The following is a 17,054-nucleotide window of genomic DNA, read 5'->3' on the forward strand; positions in this document are numbered from 1 at the left end:
AGTAAGCTTTTTCCATCTTACAGTGAATATCAGAAACATAGTTCATGTTTCTTTTAGGGAATTTCTGCCTAAAATATTTTCTCCCAAGACGATGATCTTTTCTAACTCTAGAGATATGATCATGTGGAGAAAATTTTCTAATGTGAGAATTCTCGGAGATAGCTAGATCTCTCTTAATTATTTTAATGAGATTTTCATAAGATTTTCTCTTTCTAAGGACTTCCTTATTATTCACATTAGTGTGATCATTTGAAACAACTATCGTAAATTCCTGATTGTTTCTTTTAGGAGAGATTCGCTCTTTCCCTTCCTTCTGAAGTCGTTCCTCATCAAAACCAGAATTGTTACAATATGGGTGAGGTGGAACCTTTTTCCAGAAGCGATTATCAATTCTTTCCTCTGATACTTTTGAGTTGACCTTATCGGGAAGTGGTATAATTTGTCTTTCTGCTGAGGAATGATCTTTCAGTTTTTTAAGACAAAAAACTTCCTTCAAAATTTTTACCACCGGATGTTGAAGAAGTATAAGTTTCATGTCAAGTGACTGAAAATTGAGTTCCTTAGAATCACCATGGAATCGGTTCAAAGTTTCCTTTGGACAAGATTTCTTTTGATCATCAGTAGTTCTAGAAGCTGGTTTCTCATCCTCTTCTAACTTGATGTAGTTAGGAAAACGACCATCATCTTGATCTGTTTCAGATGTGATTAACCCGGTTTTGTCACAATCTGTAAAAGTAGAGCAAGGACTTTTAGTTTCCCCATCAGAAGAAATCACAACAGCATCATTAATCAGAATCATATGACATGTCTCTTTATCTGTAAGAGATTTACCAAGAGCTTCTAGTTTCACAGCGAGATCCATTTTCTCTTTGGCTAGACAGTTCAGTTGAATGTCTTTTTCTCTGATCTCCTGCTTAAGAAGATTCGACTTTGTCTTTAAAATAAACACTTTAGAAGACAGAGATTGTATAGGCTTTAGGAGTTTTACCAACTCTTTATCAGCATCTTCTCTTTCATCAGAGATAGACATAAATGTTTTCGTAACTCCTTGATCATGAGCCAACGAAGTGGTAACATCTTCAACATTTGAGTATTCATACTCTTGCATAACGTTAACTGAATCGGACATAGAATTCTTATAGGTTGGATCGCACCAAACACAGATTGTTAGATCTTTTCGTGTTTGGCTGCTCTGATACCAATTGAAAAGGCGAGGGTACCCAAATATACCTCAAGCTAAAACTTTTCCTACCTATAAGTCCTTTCTCCGAAGTGATTGTCTATGGACTGAGTCGAGACAACACAACTAATCGGTTCACACTTCGTGTGATCGTCTATGGATACGAGATCGAGACAATATAACAACAAAGTATGTTTACATGATACAAAGGTTCGGACTTAACCAAACACAATAGGATTGCCTATCAAGTAAATAGGGATTAACGTTTGTGTAATTTACTTTAATTATAATAAACAATTATAATGCAGAAAATAAAAGTAAATGACACAACAAGATTTTGTTAACGAGGAAACCGTAGATGCAGATAAACCCCGGGACCTAGTCCAAAATTGAATACTCTCAGGATTAAGCCGCTATACAAAATTACACTTAACTTCGTAAAGTTGAGACCAAGTAACTAAACCTTCCGTCTGTATTCCCACGCCTCCGACTTACGAATAAGTCACGTACTTGGAAAAATCCATTTGGTTCGTACTCCAAACAGTAAAGGAACAACAAATATGTTAGGTATCAACTCTATTCAACCAAGTGATATGAGTCGGACAAAGTCTCTTCTGTTTATCTCAACATAAACTCCTTCGTCAGGTCCTTAGATCTATCTTATATTCAATTACCGAACTAATCGTTTAAGATTAAGCCAACAGCACCTTTAATCCGAAGAATCGTGTTGATGCTGATCTACTCAATTAATCAATCCAATTTACCACAAGGATAAACCGATTATTAATTGGATCCTCTTTTACCGAAACAAGTATTGTGCACACCAAAGATTATAAAACCCAAGTCAGATCTTCAATATCTTCTTTTTCTTCAAATCTTCTTAAATCTTCAATAAAAACCTGCACACAATTACTTGAATCTATTGTGATCAATCACGCACAGAATGGAGTCTGTTAACAATGGATTATCACAAGATCGTCTTTAGAACTAACAACAGTCTAAAAATCCCTGTCGAAACTCTGAACTAGTTTGAGTGAATCTTATATCAGAAGAGAATATTCTCAAGAATAAACAAACTAGGTGCAATCATATTTCAACCACCGTTAGTCAATCAAATCAATCGAAAATAAAAGATAAACCGCAATTATCTAGTTTCCCACCAACGGTACACGCTAGAGCTTCTCAATCCCAAAGAAGACTTTAAAACGAGCGGTCGTAAGAGATTTCGCCTAATTAGGTTACTCTCCTCTCCGAATAGGAGGCTTCACCAGTAACAACAACAAAAGAGGAAGTCTGTTGTTACGAAGGATTAGTTTGCTTGAAAAGACAAACTTCAGTATTTATAGACAAGGAAGTTTGGACGCCAAGGAATTTCCAAGAACGAAAATATTCTCAAGATATTCATAAAGCACAAATTCGGTTTTCATAATTCCCGGAAATGCTCTGTCCAAAAATAACGATCGAAATCTCTCGGAAAATCTAATTAGTAAATGCACATTACTAATTTTGTAATTTCCCTACAAAATGAAATTAATAACCTTAATTAAAAGATTCTTAACTTACTTATGTTTCGATCCTGGGATTCTCTTCCCTTAGCCCGTTAAGTAATATCTTTGAACAATTATAGAAATAAACATTCACAACAGGTGTTCAAAGTATGTCGACATCTGTACTTTGTAAGTTCTCTTTCACACTTACAACCTTGAAACTGATTTGTGACACTTCCAAACAAGTTTAGAATTGGTTCATCTGACTTTCAAGAACTATGTGATTGATCAAACCAACATTCAATCGCAATCATGGGTTTAACGGTTCTACCAAAACAAGTTTTGGTTCTAACTCCATGTGAGTATTGTGCATAGTGACACTAGCTTTCCAAAATTCGGTTGACTAGGTACTAGGATCGGTTCCCCACATATATACGGTATCTAACTTATATGTGTTGCACATGTCCATAGGATCGGTTCCCCTTTGCCTAAAAATGTGTTGCTCATGTCCATAGGATCGGTTCCCCTTTCTGCTATAAACCTTGTTGCACCCCACACAAGGATCAATTCCCCTTGATGTACTGCACCCCTTACAAGGATCGGTTTCCCTTTCCCAGAATTGGTCAGACATACAAATCCGATCATACCACATGTGATTACTTAAGATCGGTTTTACTAATAAAAGTTATACCAATACATAAGTCAGGCCTTTGTGAATCGTTCTACCAAGAACACAACAAGTTGTGAGCGGTTATACTCAATCACACATATTGGTTGTTCATAAGATATGCAATGAATAACAAAACCAATAACACCTGGAAAATTCCTTTTCGATCCACAAACAAGTTTATGAACTTACTTCCTTAGAAGACATGTAAAACATTTTTCCCTAGGGTGAAATCCTCACCTCATACCAATACATAATCACAATAGCATTCAAATGATTATGGCGATGTGTTATCTACAAAGTTTAATGGTTAAACAATAAACCTCGTATTGTATTCCTTAATACTATGTCTATCTAGAGTTTAAATATGCTTCGCAGTTATGTTTTCAATACGCACGACTTGAAAGATACGTTAGGGAATGAAACAGTTCAAGTCAAATATCACAAACCTCAAGTGGAAGGATGATTGTTGTTGTTGTAGTTCCTTGCTTCTTCACATCTTCAAGAATTCACAATACTTGTAATGTCTCATATCCTAATACTTTCAAGCTAACCTATACGAAGTTGACTCTAGTACATAATCAAGCGACTCTTAACATGAGTTTTGATTCACTAAAATATGACAACCAAACTTGACATACCAACGCTTGGTGGGTTCAACCGAGCAATGCTCTAACAATATGGGAAGTGGTGAAACACCTAAAACCAAATAAGGCACCTGGGCCAGACGGCTTTCCGGTTAGTTTTTTTTTTTTTTTAAATAATTGGGTAACAGTTACTTCCAACTTGTGAGTGTTATTCAAAATTTCTTCAAAAACAAAGTCTTACATAAAGATCTAAACAAAACCTTTCTTTTCTTAATCCTCAAGGGTAAAAACCCTAAAACTCCTTTTGATTACATACCAATCGGTCTAACTAACATTTCAAACAAAATAATAGCTAAAATTTTAGCTAACAGATTTAAAAAAACTTTAGAACACATAATGTCTGCTCTTCAGTCAGCTTTTCTTTCTTCTCGACAAATCTCATCAGGTTGTTCATTCGATGAAGAAAAGTAAAAAATAAATAATTGGCAATATAGGAGTTAAAGTGGACATGTCAAAAGCATTTGATAGGGTCAGTTGGCAATTCATTGTCAAAACTCTAAAAGCTTTTGGATACTGCGATGATTGGTGTACACTAATTTTCCAGTGCATTTCCACCCCTTTTATAGCTGTCTTGCTTAATGGAAATCCCTGCGAAGAATTCGACCCTTAAAGGGGCATTCGGCAAAGGGATCCATTATCCCCATACTTATTTATTTTATGTATGGAAGTCTTCTCAAGACTTTTGATACATCATGAATCGACCAAAAAAAATCAGGGAATAAAACTAACAAAAAATGCCCCAAATATATCACATCTGTTCTTTGTCGATGACCTTTTACTTTTCACAGAAGCCGATTTAGATAGTTGTAAGAACCTGCTGGATGTAATTAACATTTTTAGCTTAGCTTCAGGACAAGTTATCAGTTTTACGAAATCAGGTCTCTTTTTTAGCAAAAAAGGTTCATAATAAACATAAAGGGATAATATCTAGATTAATGAAAATAAAAAAAAAATAGACATAAAAGACACTCACTTAGGTGTCCCTCTCTTCATTGATAGATCCAAACTTAAAACTTTCGACACCATCATCGAAAAAATGGAAAAATAAAATAAAAAAATGGCTTGGTAACATTCTATCCCAACCAAGTAAAATGGTTCTTAACAAATCAGTTCTCTCTGGCATGCCAATTCACATCATGGAATGTTTTGTGCTACCTAAGAAAATCACTGCCAGAATAAATGCTATTCAGCGTGATTTTTGGGCAAACACATAAGGAATTTATATCAAATCCTTTGGTTTTCTGTGCAAACCATTACATCACGGGGGGCTAGGTTTTAAAGATGCAAATAAAGTAAATCAAGCAATGATTAGTAGGATTGCTTGGAGGCTACTTAACCGTCCAAATGATCTCTGGGCAAAAATACTAAAAGGAAAATATTTCAAAAAAAAAAAAACGGTGCATTACACTCAAAGAAAATAAATAGCTCTTCTTGGATTTGGAAATGCATCCTCCAAGGCATAGAACATATAAAAAAATTCGTAGGGGGTGGGAAATCAATTAACATATGGAATGATAAGTGGATACCTGGAAGGTGCAGAATTCTCTCAAAACAACAACTCTTTAACACATGTGTCAGAATTGATTAATTCTGACACACAGAAGTGGAATCTTGATACTCTACATAGTCTTTTCACACCATATACAGTCACGGATATCCTAAGCATTAGACCGTACTCTGATTTTAAGGGTCATCTGAAAAAAGATAGGTTAAGATGGTCTTTTACCAAAAACGGTCAATTTTCTATTAAATCTCTATATGCAAAATTGCAGGATCCAACCAACTCTGTTACAGCAGAAAACAAGAAGTTCTAGAGATGTTTATGGTCAATGGATACATCACAAAGGGTAAAAAATTTCATTTGAAAATGTATCCAAGACGCTCTTCCCACTAGACATAAACTAGGAACCGTGGAAACGGAATGTATATTCTGTAAACAAGCTGTTGAAACAACACAACACTTGTTTTTTGATTGTGCATATGCAAAAGAAATCTGGAACTTAGCACCTCACGCAAATTAGGGAGTATCCTCTAACCCTATTACTCCTATTTCTTTTCTAGATTCTTATAATAGTTGGAGAACAGGAAATGGGGAATCTATCCCTATGGCCTTAGCCTCCACAAAGTGTTGGTTTATGTGGAAAGAGCGATGCTCTAGATTTTTTGATAATAAGTCTTCTTCTCCTTCTCAGTTAGCTTTCGCAATCACAAGACATTATGCATATTGGCATCCTCACACACTCACAAAACACACAATACCTAAACTAATGAACTCTTCATCTGATCTATTATGGAAATGTCCAGATATAAGCACTTCAAAAATAAATTTTGATGCCTCATGGATCTCTGCCAAGTCTAATGCAGGTTTTGGTTTGATTTGGAGAAACTATACATGTAACTTCAGAGCAGCAGCAATGGGAACTTTCAGAGCTTCACCAACAGAAAAAGCTCCAATGGGCCATTAACAAGAAGATAAAAAACCTGCTCATTGAGGGAGATAATCAAGCAACTATTCTGTATGTTCAAGGAAGAGAGAGTTCTGTTCAATGGCAATGTATCGCAATCCTAGATGAAGTGAAAAAATTGGCAACATAGAGTTTTTTTTGGGTTTCAAATTAGTAGACAGGCAAGCAAATGGAGCAGTTGATATCTTAGCAAAAAAAGGGAGGAAAGAATCAACACAAAACTCCTCGAATGCTTATGCACCTTCGTTTTTAATTCCTAGAATTACTTTTGATATTGTGAAAGCATATGAAGCAAACTCTTTAGTTTCAGTAAATGTTGTTGTACCTGAGGTTCTTAATCCATCTGATTCAACCATGGTTGAGACATCCATACCAGAGATGATCTCCAACGAGACTGAATCACATGATTAGGAGCTTCCTTTGGCTTTAATATGTCTTATTTTCAAAAAAACAAACCTTGAATCTTAATAAAATTACAGTTTGTTTACCGAGAAAAAAAAACATTACTAGATAAGATGTATAAGAACATAAAGATAACATTACTATATATAAATATTACCTTCAGGAAAAAAAACATATAAATATAAATCTTAGCTTAATTGGGGGCCATCGGAATTAATTGGGGACCATGCACTAGAGGACAAAAAAGGTCACCAGAACCTAATTTGGGTCACCCCTTATAAAATTATTTTTTAAATGGCTAAAATGTCCCTAAATGATTAGAGTTAAAATTAGTGATAATCTTACTTAATTAGAGTTTAATTTTTTTTTCCAGATTTTTTATCTGCAATTTTTAGTCTAATTTTTTTTTTGCCCAGATAGTATGAAAAATCGTCAAGGTATTAAAAATTTTCATTGACGACCCTCAACAGTCGTTAATGTTTAGACTGTTTAAGTGACGACTCTAAACTGTCGAAGATTCATTAATGGCGGAAATGTACGACAGTTTTGGGTCGTCATAAAAATGATCAATTCCCTGACGACCCTTTGGAAGGGTCGTTACTGTTTTGGTTACGCATTTGACGACTTAAATAGTCGTTAATGTTTTAGAAATGTCGTTATAGACTGTCGTTAATCTCTAAAAAGAATCGTTAGTGTATAATGACAGTTTAGAGTCATTATTGTGTTGATCATGATGTATATGACGACCCTAAACTGTCGTTAATGTCGGTGAAGGGTCATTAATGAGGGTCGTTACTTGAAGAAAAAAATTTAATCAAGGATAAAATAGTATATTCATCTTCCGATTTTTACACCCTTGAAAAATTTGGGGGCAAACAAAATTCCATGGCCCCCAATTAAGCTAGGATATAAATATATCACCGACCAGCTTTTTTTATTATTCAAGTGAGACAAGTGGGATAAGTCTCTCGACTCTCTTCAGAATACTGAGTAGTAACCCTAGGGGTGAAAATGATATCAAAGCCAAGCATAAAAAAATAAAAACTCCCCACATGGTTGCAAACAGTTGTTTTAATCGCTCTGCAACAATGTCATTATTTAGCTGCAAAAGAGACATCAGATAAGTTCAATGTATGTTGGATATTATTGAATGATATACACCTAGTTAACAATTAGGCAAGCGACAAAATCCGGTGCTGCAAAAATGTGCACATTAACCACAAGGAACTTGGTTCCTTATTATAGATACGTATTTTACTTCATCAAATATTTTCATATAACAAGATCTATATGAATGTAAATTCTTAAGGCATAACCAAAAAATAGCATTAACATTAAAATCTAGAGATTACTATACTATTTCTAACTGGCTCAAGTTATCAATATATAGAGCATAGAGGTGACTGATTTATAAAGTAACATATCATAGACACATGCAGAAAAATACCCTTACCTCTCCAATCTTAAATTTACGATCCAAGCCCTTAAATCTCTGAGCAAGGTTAAAGTTGTCCAGAAGGTAGTTACTTGGTATCTTCTTTCCCAGCAATATCTGATCTGAACAGAGGAATAGCCCATGCAGGTTCACTGTTAATAAAGACACACGAATACGACACAAACTTACAATTCAAGTTGAACTCTTATCATCATCCTTGCAAGTATTAATGCACTCATTCATTATAGGCTAACCAACAAAGATTCCAATCAATCAGTATGACTGAAATAGGTACTTGCCTCTCAGATAGCCAAAACCTATAAATAGCAGTTGCAATCTCCTGTGTTTTACATAACAGTATAATTTGCTTTATCCAGCTTCTACAAGTACCGCTTCCCTCCAATCCAATATTTACAGGTGAATATTCGTTAACCAATTCATCAACCTGAAAGAGGATAAGAGCAGAATTGAAAGAGTGCTCAACTGATAACGGAAAAAAAGGTGTAAGGGACCTTGCTAGCAGTTTGAAGGACATACCAGGCAACAGTAGTAATCAAGAGCAACACTTTGCCCAAGAACACTACAATCGTACAGATACCATCAATGTTCAAGTGCTGCAGCATTATATGGTTTGGCCCACCTTGCATCCACGTGTGTAAATCCGGCTGTTCTCTCACCTCGTAATCTATAATAACATAACAATAGAATTCAACAACAACCAATCTTTTAGTTCCAAACAAGTCGGGTAGGCCATGTCGAAGTTACCAAAATTAAAAAGGAAAAAAAATAAAGTAAAAAGTAATGCCACCCAAAATGCTGCTCCCTCCCAAAATGTTGTCCATTTATATAGGTATAGTTCTAATTCCTAGATAATTATTTCCATATATACCCTTAATATGATAGTCGTATTACATTAAGACAAATTTAATGTTTCAGTTTTCATCAAAAAGCAAAGGATACATTAGCAAAAAAATAAATAGATGTTTATGAAATCCATATGTTTTTCTTGGTCTTCCACCTGTACAGACTGGACGGAGGGAGTAGTAATGATTCATATCCTAATTATACTAACACTTCTCCACGTGTATCACGGTATGGCTTTGCGATCCATTGCGAACTGGTACCTCTAGAGGTCTGCGTTAGAGATGTCCAAACCATCTCATTCGTTGTTGAATAAGCTTTGACCGGCACCACTCCAAGTTTATCGTGTATACTTTAATTCACTCTTGTCTAGTATGTCCACAACTCTACCGCAGCATACACATCTCTGCTACACTCATCTTATAAATGTATTGCATTTAGTAGCCCACCAACATTGTGCATCTGATCGCAGTCTTATGACCACCATCCTCATCAACCTCACCATTACCCTGCAGCATTGATCCTAAATGTCGAAAAGTACCCTTACTGTACTATTGTCCGTACAAAGTGACATCTCTATCCTCTGCTCTAGCATTGCTTCTCTCACACCTCATATACTCGGTTTAAGTCCTACTAAATCTAAAACCCTTGGATTCTAGAGTCTATCAACCCTTACCCTACTCTCGTCAATATCAAATCATCAGCAAATGTAAGGGGATCTCCCCTTGTATATCCCTTGTGGGAGAAAATGTAAGGGCTCAAAACTGACCCTTGGTACAATCTTATCCTAATAAGGAAGTTAATAATCAATCAATTAGACATGCTCTGACACTGGTCACAACATCATCGTACATATCTTTGATGAGGGTAACGTACTTTGTGGGGACTTTTTTCTTTTCAAGAGCCCACCACATGACCTTTCTCTAAGATTTCAAACTGAGAGAAAATAGAAAATCTCATTGTTGCGAGTAGGAATAGAAGTAGACATTCTAGGATAAAAGTAAGACCATCATCATCATAAACAAAACACAACATTTAAACATTTCACAGATTCTAAGCCAGGTTAAATCATCATCATAAGAGAAGGTGGATATCACGCCTATTGACAATCTTTTGCATAGACAAATAGGCCCAGTCATGGCGGTTGCTCAAATAAGCAGGACTTCAGAATGTTGGATGCAGAGTGACAAATGTGAGGTCCTGATGCGAGATGGTGATACATCACTTCACATTTTATAGACTCAATAATCTCATCCTACCGTCACATCTTACGGTCAGATTCTGAAAATTTTGATCCACAACATCCAAAATCAAAATCATACATCAATCTGTAATTTCAAGCCCGTGGGAACGAAAAGACACCCTTCCTGATTATGTTATGAACTTATAACCATGATAACCGTCCACTTTTCAAGATTTTGTGTATATGCAATTTCTGACTATTAACACCCATTATTTATTTATTTTCAGTAAATAGCCAACGAATTATCAGGAAGCTTTCATGATCACATCTGCAGCATGCTAAAAAATAAGAACAACATAAAGCGGCTAAAGTGTCGTTCTGTTTTTTGCTAGTGTGGGTTTAACGTCACCTCTATGATGGCTTTTGAAAAAAAATAAAAAATTCTTAACTTGGATCTGACTCAATCTTAACTTGATAGACATCCCCCAATCTTAACATATTTCACCCCTACGCGAGATGCCTAAGGTTATTCCTAAAGAAATTAGCACTTAAGAATGAGAATTTCATATCATACCGATGTAATTATGTGACGAGTCTCCACCGCACTTAATCATTTCAAGCAGCGACACTGAAGCATGTCTTTTGATAATTTCCAGGTACCTACCAACTTCGCGATCATGCATATTAAACATTGTGACGGATCCATATGGGGAAACCACCATGTAAGAGTGAGAAATTCCAATTAACTTAGCCCCCAAATCCTGAAATGAAGAATTCAATACATTATAATGGAACCATCGCACCTAAACAAAGTAAAGCTTGTAACTTTTGGTGGCTATAGAACTCTAAACTGCGAGTTACAATAAAATGGGATCATCAGTTTGTTCAGATATGGATGCTTTAAATTACTTAAACTTAATAAAACGAATTAATTTGAACTTACTCGAGGAGCACGAGAATTAGTAAGTTGGTCAAATCTGAGAAGAGCATATCTGCCAGTTCCTGGAGCATGCGGGACCAAATTGGCTTGATTCTCAACCATTAACCCTTCCAAATCAATTCTGCAAAGAAAAAACATAAAATTGTAGAAAACAATGAAACGATCACAAAAGGCTATGACAGAAAATGACACTAACAAACCTATCGGTTAAGCAATAAGCCCTAACTGGAATTGATGGCAAAAGATGCTTCATTTTTAAGCCACTGACCTCTGAAGACAAAGAGGCTTGATAATTCACCATACTTTCTGTGCGAGGAGAGGATATAGAGGAAAATCTACGAAAACTAAAATTAAGTATATTGGTATGAGAAAACGAATTGGGAAAAAGATTATGTTTTGGAGTTGAGGTTGTGCAGAAATTGATAAGTGTGTTTGTTTGGTAAAGTATGTTTTTTTATAGAGGAATTTGTGGTAACGAATAGCTTCATCGATGATGGTGCTGACGATGAAACAAAGGTGTTCTTCAACTGCCTGTTGATCAAATTGAAAATCTTCAACATTGGATTGCCTAAGACCTAAAATTTCAGACAGTAGAAAATGACCAAGACAACCCCGGCAGAGTACCCTTAAAAGAAAAATTCCAGCTAAAGAAATACAGTAGACGAGAACGAAAAGCCTCTGCCTGACTGCCTCTCCCTTCAAACCAACAAAACCTTACTTAGGTTTCTTCTGATTAGAGCCATCAACAAACTCCACTTTCCTAGTTTTCGTAGACACCCACTTTCCTAATTTTGAGCCAACTCACTTCCAAAAACTGGATCCGACTGTTTCAAATGGGTTCGATGAGAACCGGGCCCGTTGACAGAACCGGGCCCGTTGACAGAACCGGGTGTTGTGTAAGATTAGAATCAGTTTCCCTTTCTTTTGAACACGAACTGCACCGTAATCTATTTTTTTATTTAGAGGTTCAATAATCAGTACGAACCTCTAATCAAATTATCTTTACACTAGATTTTTGTCAATGTCGAAGATTTCCAATTCAATCAACAATGAACACCATTGCTGGGCGATCTTATTCAACTGCATTAGGAAATCTATTCAGAAGAACATCAAAATCTCCCATAAAACACCCCAATTTCCCAACTCCCAACAGACCTGTTCTCGGTTTCTCTAAAACCCTATCCTTAAAACAGAGTTTTTTTCTCCAATTCGTTTTCTTAAACTAGACTTCTTCTTAATTTAAGCTTCAGCTCCAGTCATGGTGGCGTTCCTATTTCTTCGCCTCACATAAAAGCTGCACATATCTCGTCTTCAGATGTCAACAACATAAAAAAGGAGGATCTTTTTACCTCAATTCCAGTTAGAGCTTATTTCATGTTTAGCAGGTTTGGGTTACTTATTATAATTTACTTATAAATTTTCAATTTTGCGTTCACCATTCAAGTGGTCTTTTTTTTTTTGATCGACTGACTACAGGATTGATTTTAAAGGATTAATGGCTGATAATCAAGCCAATTTGATACCACAGACATCTGGAATGACTAATTATGCTCTTCTCAAGTTTGGGGATTGTGATTCAAGTCCTCCTCAAGTATGCTCATATTTCTCCTTCCAAAATTTTACTTTGTTATTCTCCTTTGGCTTTGCTATTTGTTTGACTTTGAACAAGATAAATATTTACTCAACATATACATTCTTGCCTGGGCCGCCTGGGACCTGTGGAAATTTTTTGTTGCAAGGTGGTTCTCTAGTTTAGTTGAGGGTTTCAATATAGTTTTTTTTTACGAAAAGATAGTGTATGGTCCATCAAATTTCAAGATTCAAGTTGAAAACTTTCACCTTGAATCCCTAGGGTGATTTAGATTCAAGCAGAATAGCCCTAATGACTTGGCGCATTGCTAATGGTTTGGCACAAAGAGTGGAGGTGCGATGGCATCTCTGCTCCCAAAGGTTGGGCACAAAAGGGTGAAGCCGTTGGATCACCACAATAGTTGGGCACAAAAGTGATTTTTTTTTTTATGCCCAATGGTTGAGCGCATCAGATTTGATTCAAGTTCACGTTCACGTTCATGCAAGTGCTTGAACCCTTCTCTCCACGTTTTTAATCGGTGAATGATCATAGCAGTTAGCCTTAATTTGCATCCCTTCTATTCAATTTTAAAAGCGGTGCCACCTCATCTGCAATTTTCACCTGAATACCCTCAATATTTAATTCAAGATCTTACACCACTAAGAGGCACCCATCTAAACCCTAAATCTAGGAATTCCGAACCCTTTGAGAACGGTGGGTCTCACTTGAACGAACATCCATGAAATGTTAATGGCGACACACAAGCGGTGTAATAGTTTGGTGTAAAAATCCCATGTACAAATAGCATTTCTGGAGCGCGGAAGTGCTAAGCACCACGCAGATTTATGCCTGCACAGAAACCGAACCGCAACCGCAACAAACCGAACCGTAACCGCACCGAACCGGTAATCCAACGGTCGGTCACGGTTTTAATTTTGATAACCGTTAGATTTTTGGATCGGTTATCGGTTTCACCCGTAACCGCACAGTAACCGCACCGTATAACCGATCATTTTCTTCCATTGATTTAATTAGATCCTAGCCGTCAACTAAGTTAATTATAAACCTAAATAGACCTAACCCTAACATCTCTATCTCCGCATTTGCCTCTTTTCCATCGTCTTTCTTCTTCATTTCTTACAATCACAGACAAGAACAACACCATTTCCATCTCCATGAGAAGTAGCAACTGCGCCACTTTCTTCTTCTTTTCATCTTAGTCACCATCTTCCTTTTGTTCCTCTTATTACTAATCAGAATCACAACTTCAGAAGTATAAAGTATCTATTTACCATCAAGCCACAAGGATAATGGAACCCTAGATTTCAAATTGGGGGTTCTCAGATTAAACGATTGTGATTTTAGATCCAGTTTGGTTAGTCAGTAATTGAACTAGTTTGAATTCAATGTTTTTTAGTAATTGATACATTATTTTTGATTATCAATTCCCTGTATTCATAAAAAAAAAAATTGTTATCAATTCCCTGTATCCATTAGTATTTTTGGTTATCAATTCTCTGTATATACGATTGGGATTTTGTGGTTGAATACTCCCATGGCCTCTTGTAGTTTAATCATCCTAAAACTCTGCTATACAATCCTTCTCCTTCATGATATTAAGTGTATATGGTTTCAATTCAATTGATTCTCGTTCATGGCCTCCTGTGGTGTTTATGATATTAAGTGTTTATCATTAGTTTGGTCTTATATTACTGTTTCACACAAGGTGTGTATATGATGTTGAAGCTGCAAATGAACTTGCTAGTTTAGCTAACGATCATGATCGGAATAAGAAAATTATTGTTGAAGGAGGAATACCTAAATAGACGGTTTTAACCGATTGAAACTGGTCAAAAACCGATATGATTCGGTGCGGTTAAAAACCGAGCGGACAGTAGCACAGTTCGGTTACGGTTTTCTGTTTCAAAACCGTTCTATATGCGGTTAGGTGTTCGGTTTGGCATGAAACCGCACCGAACCGACGTTTGTGCAGCCCTGCGAAGATTCATAAGTTATAGTTGGCAAATATGTAATTACGGGTATAGGGACAAATAGGCAATTATGTGTAAAAGTAACTCTGATTGGTTATTTTCCTTTCACTCTGATTTAGGGGGAAAATCATCTATTTGTAAAGGTTTAAAAGAAGTGTAAATCTTTATAAATCTGGTCATAATAGACCTTCTTTTTATAATCTCCGTTATTATTATTATTATCATAAAATTATTATTATAACTAGTAAGTTCATGCTTGAATTGGATTCTTTTAACAACATCAAATTTGATGATAATGAAAAAAAAAATTCTTAAAATAAAAATTTAATATCCTTATTTCTACTCATTACGTAGATAATTTAAAGAGCTTTCCAAATATATTAATTTTGCAAAATCCGATGTATATTTTTAAAGATGGAAAAAATTTTGAACTCGAGGTGCGAATTCAAAAAGGAATTCGCAGCCTAATAATCCTTGGATAGGGGAGATCTGACATCATCAAATTGAGGATTTAATCCCAGTTAGATAAACCAAAATTTGTGGTAATATTCCGAATCTTTGATTTTCCATATATATACTACATTTTTTTGAGAAGCGTATACAACATCTATTTCGTCTGTTTCCTTATTTCTAGCGACAAACTACATACTTGGCATATCGTTATGACCCAAGTTAGATCCCACACCTTTGTGTGGAAGCTACTGCAACTCAATGGCTCTTGTGTTCTGAGCATATGGATTCTTAGTTATTACTAGTGCTGGTGGCATTAATTCAATCCAATCAATGGAGAGTAGTACTACCAGGTTCAGTTACTGATACTACTTTGTCTTATAAAGAGGACTTTGATTTCCATTGATCGTTGATGAAAACTTGCTATAGTAATTGATTATCAGAGAAGAGAACGTGATCGTTGTAGCTAGAACACAAATGTAATGAAATCAAATCAAGCTATATTTATTATCATTGAAAATCACGTGTAGTACTAGGTTCGCAAGATGTCTTAAGAAGCTTTCTTTTTTGTGATTTCATTTCTGCAAGCAAAATTATTATTTCCCAAGTTAGATACCAAAAAAGCCCCATTTTAGCGCCAAAGTAGGGATTGAGTGGGAGATTCTGTATTAGATTTTTTCAAAATATTTAGTGAAGACTTAAGATACGCCATTTTATACAAAATTCGGTTTATCTAACTGGGGTTAAGTTCTCGGTTTGATGATGTCAGATCTCGCCTATCCGAGGGTTATTAGGCTGCGAATTCCTTTTTGAATTCGCACCCCGAGTTCAAAATTTTTTCCATCTTTAAAAATATACATCGGATTTTGCAAAATTAATATATTTGGAAAGCTCTTTAAATTATCTACGTAATGAGTAGAAATAAGGATATTAAATTTTTATTTTAAGAATTCTTTTTTCATTATCATCAAATTTGGTGTTGTTAAAAGAATCCAATTCAAGCATGACCTTACTAGTTATAATAATAATTTTATGATAATAATAATAATAATGGAGATTATAAAAAGAAGGTCTATTATGACCAGATTTATAAAGATTTACACTTCTTTTAAACCTTTACAAATAGATCATTTTCCCCCTAAATCAGAGTGAAAGGAAAATAACCAATCAGAGTTACTTTTACACATAATTGCCTATTTGTCCCTATACCCGTAATTACAATTTGCCAACTATAACTTATGAATCTGCGTAGGGCTGCACAAACGTCGGTTCGGTGCGGTTTCATGCCAAACCGACCACCTAACCGCATATAGAACGGTTTTGAAACAGAAAACCGTAACCGAACTGTGCTACTGTCCGCTCGGTTTTTAACCGCACCGAATCAGATCGGTTTTTGACCAGTTTCAATCGGTTAAAACCGTCTATTTAGGTATTCCTCCTTCAACAATAATTTTCTTATTCCGATCATGATCGTTAGCTAAACTAGCAAGTTCATTTGCAGCTTCAACATCATATACACACCCTGTGTGAAACAGTAATATAAGACCAAACTAATGATAAACACTTAATATCATAAACACCACAGGAGGCCATGAACGAGAATCAATTGAATTGAAACCATATACACTTAGGGCTGCACATAACCAACTCGACCCGCCGACCCGACCCACACCCGTCGAAAAATACCCGTACCCGAACCGACCCACCTAGGTATGGGTCGACTATGGATGAGGCACGTGAAAACCCACCGTATGTTGGGTCGGTTGTGGGTAGGAA

General features: G+C 35.8%; 1 protein-coding gene across 1 annotated transcript; it reads right to left on the bottom strand.

The window, feature by feature from the left end:
* Positions 1-7,644: 7,644 nt before the first annotated feature.
* Positions 7,645-12,008, bottom strand: LOC113356809. Its single transcript, XM_026600039.1, has 7 exons — positions 11,468-12,008; positions 11,271-11,388; positions 10,902-11,088; positions 8,821-8,968; positions 8,583-8,728; positions 8,302-8,405; positions 7,645-7,950 (listed from the first exon to the last, which is right to left on the bottom strand). Exons 1-5 carry the CDS (start codon positions 11,566-11,568, stop codon positions 8,695-8,697), a joined length of 588 nt encoding a protein of 195 aa, XP_026455824.1. The 5' UTR covers positions 11,569-12,008; the 3' UTR covers positions 7,645-7,950; positions 8,302-8,405; positions 8,583-8,694.
* Between the last annotated feature and the right edge of the window lie 5,046 nt (positions 12,009-17,054).

The sequence above is a fragment of the Papaver somniferum genome, chromosome 3 (genome assembly GCF_003573695.1).
Source record: "Papaver somniferum cultivar HN1 chromosome 3, ASM357369v1, whole genome shotgun sequence".
Taxonomy (NCBI): domain Eukaryota; kingdom Viridiplantae; phylum Streptophyta; class Magnoliopsida; order Ranunculales; family Papaveraceae; genus Papaver; species Papaver somniferum.

Excerpts from the sequence above, each read along its gene's own strand:
- LOC113356809 (XM_026600039.1), bottom strand. The coding sequence starts at position 11,568 with ATGGTGAATTATCAAGCCTCTTTGTCTTCAGAGGTCAGTGGCTTAAAA. Across the intron at positions 11,089-11,270 it reads CTAATTCTCGTGCTCCTCGA|GATTTGGGGGCTAAGTTAAT; the intron begins GTAAGTTCAAAT and ends TCTTCATTTCAG. Across the intron at positions 8,969-10,901 it reads CTCGTCACATAATTACATCG|ATTACGAGGTGAGAGAACAG; the intron begins GTATGATATGAA and ends ATGTTATTATAG.